The sequence below is a fragment of the Sander vitreus genome, chromosome 6, assembly GCF_031162955.1.
Source record: "Sander vitreus isolate 19-12246 chromosome 6, sanVit1, whole genome shotgun sequence".
Lineage (NCBI taxonomy): Eukaryota > Metazoa > Chordata > Actinopteri > Perciformes > Percidae > Sander > Sander vitreus.
In genome coordinates, this window is record NC_135860.1 from 6,219,396 (window position 1) to 6,235,479 (window position 16,084).

General features: G+C 41.7%; 1 protein-coding gene across 1 annotated transcript in view; it reads left to right on the forward strand.

Annotated features, from left to right (window-relative positions):
- rftn1b (raftlin, lipid raft linker 1b) overlaps nt 1-16,084 on the forward strand; it is a 109,913-nt gene that overhangs the window by 13,380 nt on the left and 80,449 nt on the right. Inside the window, exon 2 of the mRNA XM_078252215.1 lies at nt 1,171-1,354. Within this exon, the coding sequence (XP_078108341.1) occupies nt 1,207-1,354 (148 nt within the window). The 5' untranslated portion in view covers nt 1,171-1,206. The remainder of the gene's footprint in view (nt 1-1,170; nt 1,355-16,084) is intronic.

The window sequence follows — 16,084 nt, forward strand, 5'->3', positions numbered from 1 at the left end:
GAATCAGCGTCCACTTTAAGGCCTCCTCTTCTTCCACGGTTGTCTCTGCTAATTTGGTCTCCCTGGGAACGAGAGAGAGGGAACCCGTGAAAAATCAAGCTCATTTACTTGTGTTTATTTATTTATTTACAGACGCTTATCCAGCATGTTCTTCTTTATTGGTTTTCCTTCTGAAATCCCTGAGGAATCAGAGTGCATGGATGTTTGCTTTCATATATGTGTGTGTGTATATACATGTCTGTGTGTGTACAGTATGTCACAAAGAGGCTAATCTGGCTCACAATCAGTCATACCCGGTGGGGGGAAAAGAATAAGTACATTTATTCAAATGCTGTTCTTAAGTACAGTTTTGAGAAACTTGTACTTTACATCAGTTTTTTTCTTCCCTTTTGTATTATTTGAAACATGTACTTCAATTATTTAACTTCTACAGTTACTAGCTACTTTGACAATTAAGATTTTACATAAAAGACGTATAATCAGTTAAAAAACTAGATTAAATGATTTAATATATCATTATTAAGAATTAATTAAAATACATAATTATAAACATTGTGCTTGACGAGTACTTTTACTTGTGATCCTTCAATTACATTTTTCGTTCACATACTACAAACTGTATTGCTACTATGCAAACTAGCATTCCCCCGCAGCCATTGGCTTCCATTCACTTTGAACCATGGCCCATTGCTTATGCAAACAGTATTATTTGTAAAAGTTATATTATTGTTGTCAGGAAAGGATGATTATTAAGATTATTATGCTCCTAAATGTACCATATTCCCATTTAATTATAATGTAATGCAGATTTGTTGTTCAATGTGAATAATTACACAGCCTGCTAATTCATTTTCATACCATACATTTTCACCTGTACACAGGATTTAGAGTTAAAGAGCGCAAATACAAAAACACCTCCATAGTTATGTAAGTATTTTTTATACCAACAATAGATACAACTTTGGAAGGAATGAATTGTACATTGTGGTAATGCTACTTTTACTCAAATAAAGGATCGGAGTACTTCTTTTCACCAAAGGTTACCTCCGATTTTGAACACCATACACACACACTTATCCGGGTGCACTTAGTCATTTACTCGCTGGATATACACACAGACACACAAGTGACAATGAAACACTGTCTCAGTCTGTTTTAACTGGTTGGCAGGGTCCGTGAACAGAGAGACAGACACACTGTGGAGCCATGGGCTGCGGGCTGCGCAAGATGAAGCCGACGTCGGAGGAGAATAGTCCCGGGAAGATTTACTCCACCCTGAAGAGACCACAGGTGGAGACAAAGGTGGGCGTGGCCTACACCTACCGCTACCTGGATTTCCTCATTGGCAAAGATGGTAAGACATGAATTTCTATTGATCTGATAAAAAACTGCTTTTATATAATCAGTGACCTTTATTGTTTTTCGACAGGGAATATATCTATTCTCCTGTTTTTCGCACAACCCCCAATCCTTTTAATTTTAGTAGTAGGCTAGTTATTATACTAAATAGAGTATAACCCACCAAAACCTGAAATCTCAGCATAGTAATAGTAATCCCCACAGCCCCCTTTTGCAGATATGTGATGGTCTTTGTGTGCTGCCGGGTCGTAAAAATCGAAATTATTGCCTCTTCCACACGCATGGCTGAAATGATATGAATAGCTTAGGGCCTTTGGCATTTTGCGGCATCATACCTCACCGTGATAAGAAGGTAATATACTTCAAGTTTTGCAAGGGGCTGATCTGCACTTCAACTACAACTCTTTGCTGTGTGTAGTATTTCACTGAATGATACTTGAGTGTGATTAATCTGTCTACTCCCCCTCTGAAAATGCTATTATACCTGCGCATCCCCAATATAAAAATATTAAGGATTCAGATGCAGAAGAAATATCACTCATGTACATGAAATAACAGCACACTGGCTGTAATTTTCATCAGGATTGTTTTGTAATGATGGAGTGTTAATTAGCGCCTGCTCCCTGTATAGCAGCCACTGTTGTAATTTCTTTTCTCACAATTAGTCAGTCATGCTTTCACGTTGTGCTAATGATATCAAATTTTCCAGCCCAATCCACGCCAAACAGCCTGCTGGCGGCCATCAATTATGTATGGCACCAAATCCAACCCACTAGCAGGGGATGCAAACAAAGTAAAGAGTGGCCTGCAGGGTAGAAAGCCTGTTTTGTTCAAGGTTACAGGTTTGATCCTCACAAAACAAAAGTTTCAGCAAGTTTCAGTATGTTTCAGTTAAGGAGATACTGGGTCAACTGGCTTTGCGCTCTGACCAGCCTGTTGAGCTGTAAACAGCTGTAAACTGTTGACTATGAAGATGTTGCTGACGGTCAAACAGAATTTCAGGCTCCCTGTGCTGTGCATGAAAATATGGAAATAAATCAGTTCCCTTATCAAAGACAGCATCCCTCCACTGATACACGCACGCACGCACCCCACGCACGCACGCACGCACGCACGCACGCACACACAGACACACACGGAAGGCCGGTAGATCCCCCTCCTCTCCTTCCTTTCCTCAGTCTGAGGTGTTTATGAGATAGAAGATGGGTGTTGCTTCCCGAGATGCCGAGACCTGAAGTAACGTCTCAGGGTCTTTGTTGTGTGTGTGTGTGTGTGTGTGTGTGTGTGTGTGTGTGTGTGTGCGTGTGTGTTTTTGTGTCATTGTGTTCTAAACTTAGATTGAGATATTTGATTTGCTGCATGCTGATATATATATATATATATATATATATATATATATATATATATCTAACATGTTCAGCTTGTCTGATGAGACAGTCAGTATGTTTACATGCATGCAAATAGGTTGTTTGCCTTGATTGTCCAGAATAAGTGTGTAATACTAATGAACTTGCAAAGCACTTTAACACATCCAGTATTCCTGATGATAGTTGTAACAGGAAAGTAATTCTGCTAATCCCCCCATAAAGTAGACCCTGTTCGTCTTCCTCCACTGCTGGGCATACCACTCATTTTTCAGACACACTGCTGTGCTTCCAGTTTACTCCCTTGACATTTTTGCAGTTTGCACGCAGAACCACAACATAGAAAAGTAATTTTAAAGAGAAATCTAACTCCATTATTTGTCTATTAGAAAGATAACCTGGTGTTTCAATGACAGTTGCAATAATCAAAAGTATTGTGCTTACACGGATTATAATTGAAGTATTAGACTGCCTGTAAACACGCTGATTTCCTTCCTTCTGCCAGGAGCATGAAGCTGCCAAATATATTGATTTGCAAAGTAGAGTGTAATGTCATCTGCCAAAATCTACAGACTTTTTGAGCAGCTGATACTGTCACAGCACAGGGTCAAAGCAGTAAATGTAAGATTAGGGTTTGGAATTAGGATTAGATTAAGGTTGAATATATAATGTAGGCCATTAAGGTGAGCATATGGGAAATGATTTTAATGTGTTCAGGGACAATTCTGTGTGTGTTTGTGTTTGCTCTATAGGCCGGGTGCTATATATAGCCATCACTCTGATATTTCTGCTCATGACAGTTATAGCTGAAATGATGGTGGGAGGGGAGTTTGGTGGCGGCGGTGGGAGGGCACTGAGGTTGGGGAGGGGGGATGGCATACGGGAAGCCAGGAGATGTAGTGTGCGGCATGTTCGCCCTGACAGTTGATTAGTCTCCATTAGTTTGTCACGCTGAGTAGACTGGATGGATGAAGGAGCCGGGGAACATGGGCGTCTGGGGACCAGGCCGCCCTCCTCATATAGGACCTGACATAAGGGCGGGGCTGGAAGAGGAGGCCGGAGGTGGACGGGTGCTTCCTTTTTGTTGAACTGTGTGTTTCTTTGGCTCATGGCCACATTATTATCTTCAAGTTGTCCCTGTAATGGTAGGGGTTGGTACTTACTGTAATCACTTTCCTCTTACTCTGTCTGTCACTGTCAGTACGCCTCTGTCTATGTTTCTCTGTTGTTCATCTCTTCAAATGTGTGTGTGTGTGTGTGTGTGTGTGTGTGTGTGTGTGTGTGTGTGTGTGTGTGTGTGTGTGTGTGTTTCCCATAAGAGCACATTAAGTTTGAGGAATCAGAGTCTGGGAGTGCAGCCCCAGTGGCTGAATCATTTCACTGCGTCAGCAGATTTTCGGGTTGAAGGATTAGCATGTTACTCATGGCTTTAATTACCTTGTATAAGGTATGTAAGTATAGGTAATGATTCATGTGTCTGGCCTTTTTTCTGCAGGAAACCTGTAAAATATTTAAGACACAGTCAAAGATTATGAATATGAAAATAGTCTCTGGTAGAGCTGTAGGGCGTGCACATAAATTCAGATACTTACAGTGTGAGCTGCTACAAAAATCAGGGATCCTTTTTAACTTGACAATTGGCTCAAATAATAATAAAAAGGGGAACTAATCATTTACATGTTGCACCATAGCACTACTAGTGGTCAAAAACTCCACATTGTACCTTCTTAGCTAAATTTAAATGTAAAGACCGCTAAACTCAACTATAGTGACGTGACCGGTCGGCGATAATTTCGTTCGATATCATTCAAACCCGTTAATGAGAATGCATTGAGTGGATAAACTTCAAGATCAGAATCAAAGCCAACGACTACCTGTTCCCTGTGAGAGACTATCTAACTTTCGAAAAAAAAAAAAAAAAAGAAGCAACACAATCTTCCTTTGAGTTGAATTCTTGAGCCAAAAACTTACTTACTTACTCAACTCAATACACTCAGGGATTTTGCTTATACAGTCTTACTTGGTCTGGCATGACCATCAGCTTATGGCGGCTAATGTTAGCAAACTTTAGATAGATATTGCCGGTCTGTTCTTCTCTACTTGTAGTGCGATCACGGTGTTTGGTGTTTTAAGCCCCCAACGTCGTCTTCCAGGCAGCGCTGCCTGGAAGGCACTAGGATTAGGCAATGGTTAGGGTTAGGGTTAGGGTTAGGGTTAGGTGCCTTTAAGTCGATCGTCGCAGCACTGCCTTGAAGTCGACGTCCGGGGCTTAAAACACCATCAAGCTGCGATTACTCTGAGTTTGAAGAGAAATTCAGTGTGCCATTTTCCGTTTTATGACTCGGATATTCCTGTCATGTATTCAGATGAGGCACAAGGAATCTTCATATCACAACTTATCTGCATCACAACACTAATGTCCTAAAGGAAAGGTATTCTTTTCTTGTTAACTTCTGATTTGGGAATCAGTATCACTGTCTAATTTTGCATAACAAAAGAAAGCCTTTCTTTAAAAAAGTTATTGTACAGAAGCTGCAGAAAAATGTTCTGCATCAGCCTTTTTAACTGGGGACAAAATTAAAGCTGACTTTTTGCTTCCTCCTCATCTCTCTCTTCTTGGGAAATATGCCCTTGTGATGCTGAGTTTACTTCACCATAACTACTGAACTGTAAATAATGTTTGTAATAATTTCTTGCCACAGTGTTAGATCAAATCTTTCTGCAACCGCCACCACAATGGCCCCACAGGCTGCTAACCAGCCACCAAAAATAACAGCTTTCACTGCAGAAACAATGATGAAAGGAAGAGTAAATCGGCGGAAAGCTGTAGGTAATAAACCTCTTCTGCACCGAATATCAGCGTCAGCCCACCAATGAGTTGTTGCCTCATGTTGCTGTATCATTTTGGAGCACGCATTCAGCTTCATGGTCACTCTGCTACCATTCACTCGCCTCTAAAAGAACTGCAGAAAAACAAAACGCAGAGTCTGTTTTATATTGAGATCATGACCCTACAGGGAGCTGAGAAAGTGCCTTGATGTTGCTGTGTTAGATGGTGTGGAAAGAAGACATTTCATCATAAACGATCTCGGGGATGTGTAGCATGAATGTTTTTAGTTTTTCTTCCCAAAATGTGATTTTCAAATGTTAAAAATGTCAGGAGAAATGAAAAATTTAAAACATTCTCAATGCGTTGCGTCTTCTCTGCCGAGCAGGTTGGGAATACTGGAAATATAAAGATGTCGTCCTTGACATCAAAGCCAGGGCGCGCACACACACACACACACGCACACACACACACACACACACACACACACACACACGCGCACACACACACACACACACAGACAAAAAGACCCAGACACACACACACACACCGTTTGATATCATCTCAGGAGCTAGACACATCATTTATATGCAAAACCCCCGGAGCCCCGAGTCCCCTTGTTAATATGAGCTGTAGCAGTGGCGGCAGGTGAGTGACACGCAGGAGCAGCCTTCCCTCCCGTCACTCCACTCAGATACAAGACCGAGCTGCAGGAGAGGTCAGCAGGAACGCCGCACACCGGAGTGGCTTTCCGAGGGGAGATTAGTCCTTGGATGGCGGGGGAGCTGGGATTTATCCTCTAGCTCCTCAGCTTGAGAGGTGGAATTGAATCGCAGTTATTGAAGGGGAGAATGACATTGAAGACTGAATTCACGGTCGTCTGGTTTTTTACATTACATTTCCATTATATTCCTGCTGCCCAGGGTGTGGCTGCGCAGCTTAAATCACAACATGATTGGAAATTAGATGCAGGCAGAAGTGAGTTGAATGGGAAATATGTTTCTGATGGTGTGACAAATCAAAATGGGCAAGTGGTGATTATGTATTGGAAAATACTGAATTAATAATCCGGACCTCCTTTGGAAAAGGTCGGTCTTTGCACACTGAGTGTTCCTGATGAATGTATTCAACCTGATTACTGGTAATTTGTGGAATCTTTTAGGAATGTGCATGCAATATGCATTAGCTGCCGTCTAAACAGCACAAATTCAGACTTGTGTCGCCGCTTCTTGTTTCTGCCTCCATCCGTAGTTAGTGGCACACTAAGTGGATGCTACTTGTATTGTTTCGAAGCCAGTCAGGCAGCAAAATGCCAAGCCATCGTTTGCGGAGATGTCAGAGCAGCATTTTAGGCGTGTGACAGAGCCAGAGCTCAGCAGGTTCCATTCGTTAAGCTTCAAACGGCTGCAACTGCTGACAAAGTTTTCAGCAACAGGAAACGCAGATTTCGGTTTGGTTCCTTCCTCTTTCTTCCTCCATCCCTCACTCCCTGTCCCTCACTCAGCAGCATGTTTAAGATTAGCTTTCCCTGTAATGCTTCGTATTCTGTGCAGACTATTTCCTGTGTCTTGTTATTGTAGTTAACTGAACTCAGTTTACAGTATGAGGGGTATGTGTGTGTGTGTGTGTGTGTGTGTGTGTGTGTGTGTGTGTGTGTGTGTGTGTTGTTGCAGCAAATGCAATTTCCTTATGATTTGATTCATGTTGTTCAGGTCTGCACGACACAGGGATTTTAAGGAATATACTGTAAGATGGAGGGTCAGACGGTCAGGAAATAAGAGAAAAACAAACAAAGATAGCAGACGTACAAACACCAAGTTTGATTCAGAGACATTTTAAAGTTTGCTAAATCACCAAGACAATCACATTCCTGTCATTACTGCACTTTCGACTGTCACAGTGCTTGAGCAAAACAACGCATCCTGAGGCTGTCTGGGTTTTATTTTTGAAATGAGAATTCTGCATGTGGGTGGGGAACCTGCGTGCGTCATTAGATGAGTAAGTGAGTGTAAGTGTCTTGAAGAGAGAGGAAATGAGGGGAGAAAGATAGAAACCCAGATAGAGACTGTGTGTGGTGTGTATGGCCTTTATGTGAGTGTGTACACATGTAGTTGGCTGAAATGTCTTTTAAGTCTCAGAACGTCTGTGTCTGACTCTGTGTCGGTTTGTCTTGTGTGTTTGTATACTGCTGTGTATTATCCAGCCTGCCTGCTTATTGCCTCTTCTAACTTGGCCTCTGCTGCCTGACAGAAAAATACGCCCGAGTACCCCCTCAAAGCTTTATTGGCTCTTATTGCCATCTCACTCAGATCCAATATGTCACTATTGATTGTGTTGAAATGCAATCAGGGTCTCCACAGCAGAGGAGCAAACAATCTAAATTTAACAAAACACCTCTGCCGGCCATCAGCCCGGCCCTGATAGCACCTCCCAAAGAGGAACAAATGTATTTATGTGTGTAGAGAGAAATAGAGGATCTTTCACGCGGTCACAGCTATTGTTAGATGCTCTCTTAAGAAGCCTGTAAGGCAGCACAAGCAGAATGTGCAGGAAGTGACCTCCTCCTTGACCTCACTTCCTGCCAAGTGGGCGTTTACAGCGTGTTGTCGAAGCAAAAGAGATTTTTGGGTTTAGCATCAGATTCCAGAAGTCAGATGGCGGACAAACTCACTATTTAACGGGAAACTCTTTGTGTGCAAACTCTGTTTGGTGACCTGAAGTATAAAAAGGCTTGATTGGAGCTTTATGGAAAATGCATACTTGGCATTCCATCAGGCGTTTTTCAAAAGATTATTTTCTAGCTGAAGAGGTCAAACAATTTTCTCAGCTCATAGAGGAACAATGTGATCTCTCAGCTGAAGTGAAAACAAACAATCATCAAAAATATGAGTTATGAGTTTTCTCCCAACAGCCAAGTAATCGCAAAATGACATTACGAGGCACACTCTCAACATTTCCATACTTTTACTTGAGAGGAAGAAAATGCTGTGAACACTGAATAACTATCATATGTCAGCTCGATAATGAAATTCTAAACTGCCTCCCCACCGCTCAAACTTATAAATTGCACCTCCTGTAAAACTCGCTGTCCTTTTCAAATCAATTAACACGAAGGTAGGAGATGCTACATTTTTTTTTATAAAGTGTTAGATATTTGTTTTAAAATGCCATGAATTCATTTTGGGAAACATGTCCAGACCTGAAATTTAGCAATTTCAATTCAAAAACGACTTTGTAAGCAAGGATGACTTATAACATCAATATTAACCAGTTTGCTTTTCACTTTCTTATGGCTGCCATCAATCATTTTGTTAGAATAGGTGTCACTTTTCAGAAGCAGTTAGCTGAATGTGAAATGAAAGTCAGTTTTTCAACATAATAGACTCTAATTCAATTCAATTCAATTCAATTTTATTTATAGTGTCAAATCATAACAGGAATTATCTCAGGACACTTTACAGATAGAGTCGGTCTAGACCACACTCTATAATTTACCAGGACCCAACAATTCCAGTGATGTGACAGTGGCGAGGAAAAACTCCCTTTTAGGAAGGCAAGGCAAGGCAGCTTTATTTGTAGAGCACATTTCAGCAACAGGGCAATTCAAAGTGCTTTACATGAAAACAGATTAAAAAATTAAAAACAGATAAAATACGAGGAAAAAAAAAAGAAGTTACAGTGCAGTATAAGAAATTAAACATTGAAGAGCAGTTAAAACAGTTAAATATATAAAAGCAGATAAAATAACTTTCCTGGACTCAGTGATCCAGTTTTTGGAAAGCCAAAGCTTTTTGACCAATATGACAGATATCTCAAGCAGTCCGGTCCATACTTTCTAACCATCTCACCCACTATGGGTCCAGATGCGTCGCACGGCTTTGAGGTTTCATTCCCCATAGTTACAGAAGCTTTTCCTTTAGTGTACTCTTATCATTTTCGATGTGGTCGTCACCGCAAAGCTTAGTTCTTTTCTTCGGCAAACCTTGCAAAACCCGGTACAGCCCTGCAGACAAAAATCTCTTAATAGTCCAGAACGTGTTCTTAAACTATTTTATTTCTTCTGCAGTCTGTCTCTAAAAAAAAGGAAGAAACCTCGGACAGACCCAGGCTCTTGGTAGGCGCTGTCTGACGGTGCCGGTTGGGGGTATGATGAACAATGGCAATAATAGTCACAATAAAGATATTGTAATAGTTATAATAGTTCATGGTGTCGTAGGGCACAGCAGGGCGCAGCAGGGCGTAGCAGGGCGTTGGCCGGACATAGCAAGTTGAAGCCGGGCATTGCAGTGCGTAACAGGGTGTAATAGGGCACAGCAGGGCGTAGGGCATGACCACAGCGACAGCTGCCACCATGATGTAGGTGCCATCCTGATCCAAGATGATGATGCTGGGCGGAAAAAGAACATAAGGACGTAAGGAGCTATGTTAGTAACAAGCATTTCTGTGACACGAATACACACAGATGGAAAGAGAGAGGAGAGAGAAGCTCAGTGTGTCCAAGGAGGTACCCCGGTAGTCTTAAACTATAACCGCATAACTAAGAGCTGCAGAGAAGGGGAGATAGGGAGGCTGTGTTCCGTGATTGTGGCTACACACCTTCCCCCGCCGGTCTAGACTAACGCTGCGACTCATTACTCCCTAAGTATATGTAAGCTTTCTATGGGGAGAAGCAGAGATAGGGTGGGGGTGCACCATGACTGTGGCTACACACCCATCCCCGCCGGTCTAGGCGAACGCTGCAACTCCTCATACCCTAAATATAGTAAGCTTTCTATGAAGAAAAGCCAAGATAGGGAGGCGGTGCGTCATGACTGTGGCTACACACCTTCCCTCGCCGGTCTAGGCGAATGCTGCAACTCCTCACTCCCTAACTATAAGCTTCATCAAAGAGGAGAGTTTTAAGTTTACTCTTAAAGGTGGTGACGGTGTCTGCCTCCCAAACCCAGACTGGGAGCTGATTCCACAGGAGAGGAGCCTGATAGCTAAATGCTCTGGCTCCCATTCTACTTTTAGAGACTCTAGGAACCACAAGTAACTCTGAATTCTGGGAGCGTAGTGCTCTAGTGGGACAATAAGGTACTATGAGCTCTTCAAGCTATGATGGTGCTTGACCATTTAGAGCTTTATAGGTCAGCAGAAGGATTTTAAATTCAATCCTGGATTTTACAGGAAGCCAATGCAGAGAAGCCAACACAGGAGAAATATGATCTCCCCTCTTAGTTTTTGTCAGAACATGTGATGCAGCATTCTGGATCAGCTGGAGAGTCCTAAGAGTTTTATTTGGGCATCCTGATAATAGGGAGTTACAATAGTCCAGCCTGGAAGTAACGAATGCATGGACTAGTTTTTCAGCATCGTTTTGAGACAGGATGTTCCTAATTTTGGCAATGTTACGAAGATGAAAAAAGGCTGTTCTAGAGGTTTGTTTTAAGTGGGCATTAAAGGATATATCCTGATCAAAAATAACTCCTAGATTTCTGACAGTAGTGCTGGAGGCCATGGCAATGCCATCCAGAGTAATTATATTTTGGGATAAAGATGTTCGGAGGTGTTTAGGGCCCAGCACAATAACTTCAGTTTTGTTTGAGTTTAACATCAACTCTGACAACAAAACAAAGATTTGCTTTGATTAAGTTCAGTGCATGCGCCTTTCCATTAACATTGGCGATAACACAACACTGCTTATGTGGGGTATTGACTTTGCAGGCTGTGTCCTCAGTAGGGACAACAACATAGAGAAGTGTGATAAAACTGTAATTAGGAGGCATTGCTTTTCGCCTCTGCATCTCTAAAAATGGCACTAAATCATAAATACAACCAAAAAATGATTCTTGCATTGATCCAAGATCCGAGGCAGAAATCTTGTCATATATTTCACTCAATGATCCTGTTTTTCCTTTAACACTCTGGCTCTTTCTGAGTGTTGTGTTATGATATCAGTCTAGGTCTTTTAGGAAGTTATGTGGTTATAAGGGTCAGAACTGATATTACATATGACACATGAGGGGGCGTGTTTGTGTGAAGCTGATTCAACCCAGCCCACTGGCAGATGGGGGAGAGGAGATTTATTCAGGAGATTGTTTCCGGAGGGAGACAATCCAGAAGCAGCGAGCTGCAGGCTGACGCTAAAAACCACACGGAAAGACTACTGAAGACTAAGACTCTGAAAGACTATTCTTGTTTTCCCACAACACAACTTTTGTAAATTATACCTTCTAAAACCTGAAGTACGACACCGAAGAGCGGGCTGGTGCAGACCCGACAGCAGAGAGGCTGGAGCGGCACATCAAAGCGTGCTGGCCATCTCGACAAGGGAGACACCAAAAGCTAGCAGGCCTGGCTCCAGAAGGTGGAATGCGAAGTCAGTTTAACACAGCACAAAGCCCTCTATAAGTAGGAAAGACATACACTCATCCAGGCCAGCTTAGTCTCCTTCTCATGTTAAATGCAGCACACAGAGAGAGGAGACAATACAGTTATTGGCTAGATTTTTAGGGATCCTTTAGTAGCGGTGTTCCTTTGTTCTACGAGCCCAGGTGACTTAGCATTGTAACAGTTGGGTCTCCTGCATAGATGAGAGACCACGAAACAGCGATTAAGAGATATCCAAACCTTCCTTTTGTTTCTCCTAGAGCTAAAAGTCTATTCCCACTCCCATTAACCAGCTCCAGCTAAGAGCTTCTGAAGTTATGCGTACCCCTCCCACCACTCTGGATGTGTTAGGGAGTTGAAAACTTTCGTTTTTTTAAGATTCCTCTAGTTAGTATGAAATGGCAGAAGCAGTGTGCCTCATTCTGCTGCACCGCCTCCCCTGCTAGACCCTCTTTACTCGGAAAGCAGCTCTACGGTGAGGCCTACCGAACTCACAGCATCAATAAGTGAAAAAAGCAGCTGTTTTATTTAAGTGTGTTTGACAAATGGGGTGATAAATTCATGGAAAGTTTTGTTAAACAATGCTGAAATTGACTCTTTTCTGAAGCTCCACTGATGAGAATAGCATCTTTAGACAGCACTGTCAATCATGCTTCAACTAGCTGTGCACACTGTGGCCTCGCAGACCTTTAATGTGATTTCATTCTTGCAAGCATGGACTAACAATTTGCCCGAAGCCATTGTCAAACGGGAATGGAGACACTTTAAACCTGCATTTTCAACCCATCACATCAAAGGGTGGCATTCAAAAATAGCGTGCTGATTGGGGTCAATTTGCGTGCACGTTACAGTTTGATTGCACTGACACCCACGTGGGATGCAGACAGCGGTTTGTTGGTGTGATGAATTTGCAGTCATGGAAGAGAGATGAGGGAAAAGCAATCAGAGTTCACCATCTCCAGCTGCAACATGGACATATAATTCTCTATTCTTCTGTGACGACTTGTGATAGCACCCTGATGGGTAGAGTTTATACTGCGTGATGATATGTCTAAAAACACACTGTGCAGACACCACATGCAGTTGTACTGGCAGTATGTTTTTACAGATTTTTTACCATTCAAGTAATTAGTAATGAGCACAATTGAGAAAATCTCCTCAGTAAAAATAAAAATGAGCTTCTAATTATGCCCCCTTAATTCCCAGAATTTAACAAAATATTGATTTCTAAGTATGCCTGATAAGCCAGTGCAGGTGCAGTTTTTCTTTCGTTTCTCTCCTAAAAACAATACATGAAGACTTTCTGAACTATGCAAATGTAAAGCAGCCATTTGTGTGTAACTGTGCATCTCTTTTTCAGTCTATTGTTATCATCATGGACAAAAGAAAGAAACTAGGTGGCACAGAGGCACAGTAGGTAGTTAATCATGAAATAGATATCGCACATGTGCACTCACTCCGTCATAATTACACGTCCGTCTCATATTTCACTTGGTTGTCTGGCTCTCTTTGGATCCACCATTGTTTTCAAGGAGTCAAATGACAGTGGTGGGATGTAGGTTCGTATGAAGAGAGAGCCACCTGTTGCTCAGCAGGGTCCCCATCTGGTGGGAGATTAAGGTGTGAGTGCGGGGGCCGACTATAATTTGACTTAATTACTTCTGAAGAGACTGGGAGATGGATTAGCACTGTGTTTCTATTAGCATACGCTCGGTCTCTGGTTCCCCATGGCCCTCCAGTGCAGCCCAGTAAAACTCTCAATTGTCTAAAAGCATCCATCCATATTCCTCCATCTCCAAGTCTGAATCAGGATTAGATGATAAATTGTATCGTAAGGCTAAAATAAATTTTCTTTTAGCCGCACCAGTAGAAATATCTCAATAACTAGCAGATGCATTGCCCTGAGAGTACAGATATTCATGGTTCCCAAAGTATGAATCCTAATGACTTATCTGTCCCTTATAGCCTACTTTGGGTTATGACTAAAACCCTGCAAAACTAATGACACTCCCATCAGCCTCAGCTGCATTTTATGTTTAGTGCTAATCAGCTGATGTTAGCATGCATTCTACATTCTAAACTAAGACGTCACCATTGTAAACATTCTACCTCCTAAACATCAGCATGTTAGCATTGTCATTGTGAGCATGTTAGCATGCTGATGTTAGCCTCACATAGCTGCTAGCATGGCTGTAGTCATGTTACAGTAAGTACTGGATATATTGACCCTTGATGTCATCCACAACCAATGTAATGGATGCTTTAAACTTGATCACAGTGACATTAAAACTTGCCAGGAAATTTCATTGTCATATTTAATTTATCAATTTTCAACAAAATATAGTTTAAATGTTTAGTCTAAATCTTTCAATGCCTAATGTATTACCTTTGGACAGGTGTCCCTGACTTTAAAGCGATGTTAACTAACTCTAATGGTGTTTTTCCATTACACGGTACCTGCTCAACTCGCCTCGACTCGACTCAACGCACTGTGCGTCCGTTTTCCGTTGCAGATTTTAGTACCGCCTCAGCGTGGCTGGTCATCATAGCAGCGCCGCAGTAACCTGCCGTGACCTAACGCAACACACACACACACCGAATGTCGAAGGTGTGTTGTTGTTGCCACAGCCAGAAGACACATTTAGTTTCAAATGAAGCTGGAGGCAGCAAAAAAAAAACACAGCTGGCTAAACTATTTAAAAATGGCAGATTTGTTCAGGACACCCCCCTCTGTCGCTTTCAAGTCACCTTTTGGGATCGCCTCAGCTCGCTTGGAACCTCGACTGAGGTGGTATAAAAAAAAAGTACCTGTTAGCAGGTACCAGGTACTTTTTTTTGTAATGGAAAACCAAAAAAGGCGAGTAGAGTCGAGGCGAGTCGAGCAGGTACCATGTAATGGAAAAGTGCCATAAAAGAATGTAATCAGCTTTTGTTTAAAACCAAAGAGTCTTTGTTTCATATGAAGGTTAAAGTGAGATTATAACATTTGAAAAAACAAATAACACAACCTTCCTCTTACCAATGAAAGTTGAATTTATAATCAATTAAACACAGCTGTGTTCAATCCAATAGGGATTAGGTGCTACGTAGAACCTGGCTTGGTCCTGTCGCTTATGGTCCTGACTTTACAAGGACTTTATTGAAGTTAACACCTGATCTAACCACGGCCTCTTTCATTTACAATTTCTGTGGCAGGTGTTGCATTTCTTTTTGCAATAAACTTCGGGATAGTCAAGTCAAGTCATCTTTATTTAGGCTATATAGCACATTTAAAACAACAGAAGTTGACCCAAAGTGCTTTCCAGTCAAGGCAGATGGTTTAAGATCTGCCTGGACTCCATAGAGAATGTGTCACTTGACAAAACTGGATTTGCTACAGCTCATCATAAACAATAAAAACTCAATTTACATTAGGATGACATGCTTTAGTAACATACTTTGTATTAATAAGCAACAGCTATCTTATTGGTTGGCATATCAACATACCATCTGCTGAAACCATCCAACTAATCTCTACTTCAAACACTTCCTGCTGCACACAACAGGAGCTTTTGGCTTGTGTTCTTGCAACACAAATTACATACAATGATGGATCAGGGGTAGCCTGAATATTTCACGTTCAAACCTTATTCTTGCAGCTTGAAGATATGTAATAAAAGAAGAAAATAATCCTATGCTACGTTTTGGCTGGTGTTTAGAGACTCCAGGCACAACAGGCACAGATACCAACTTTAAACTGCTCTGCAACAAACAGGTCACCAGAGCCCTTGTACAGTTTCACAGTCAAGAGCAGTTTGCAAGCCTGAAACCATTTCACACCTTGTTGTTATTTTTAGGCCGACTCCTCATCCAAGTGTGAAACAGGCTGACTAAGAGTTAGCTGGTGGAGTATTTAAAGAAGAGACATATTTAGTGTTACATTGAGGGTTAAGGGTGCCTTTGCTTGGATTTTCAGTGGCACTTTGTAGTTCTTTTTAAATGCATTTTAAATGACCTATGCACATTGACTCATAAACACTCTGTCCCCAAGCAGTTCAATATTGGTTATTTTGCTTTTGTTGATGTGTTTGTGCAGGGTTTGCATTTTCTTTTGCTGCTACATATTATCAAGGGGTTGTACCACACTTGAATTATTATTATTATTATTATTATACACGCTCAT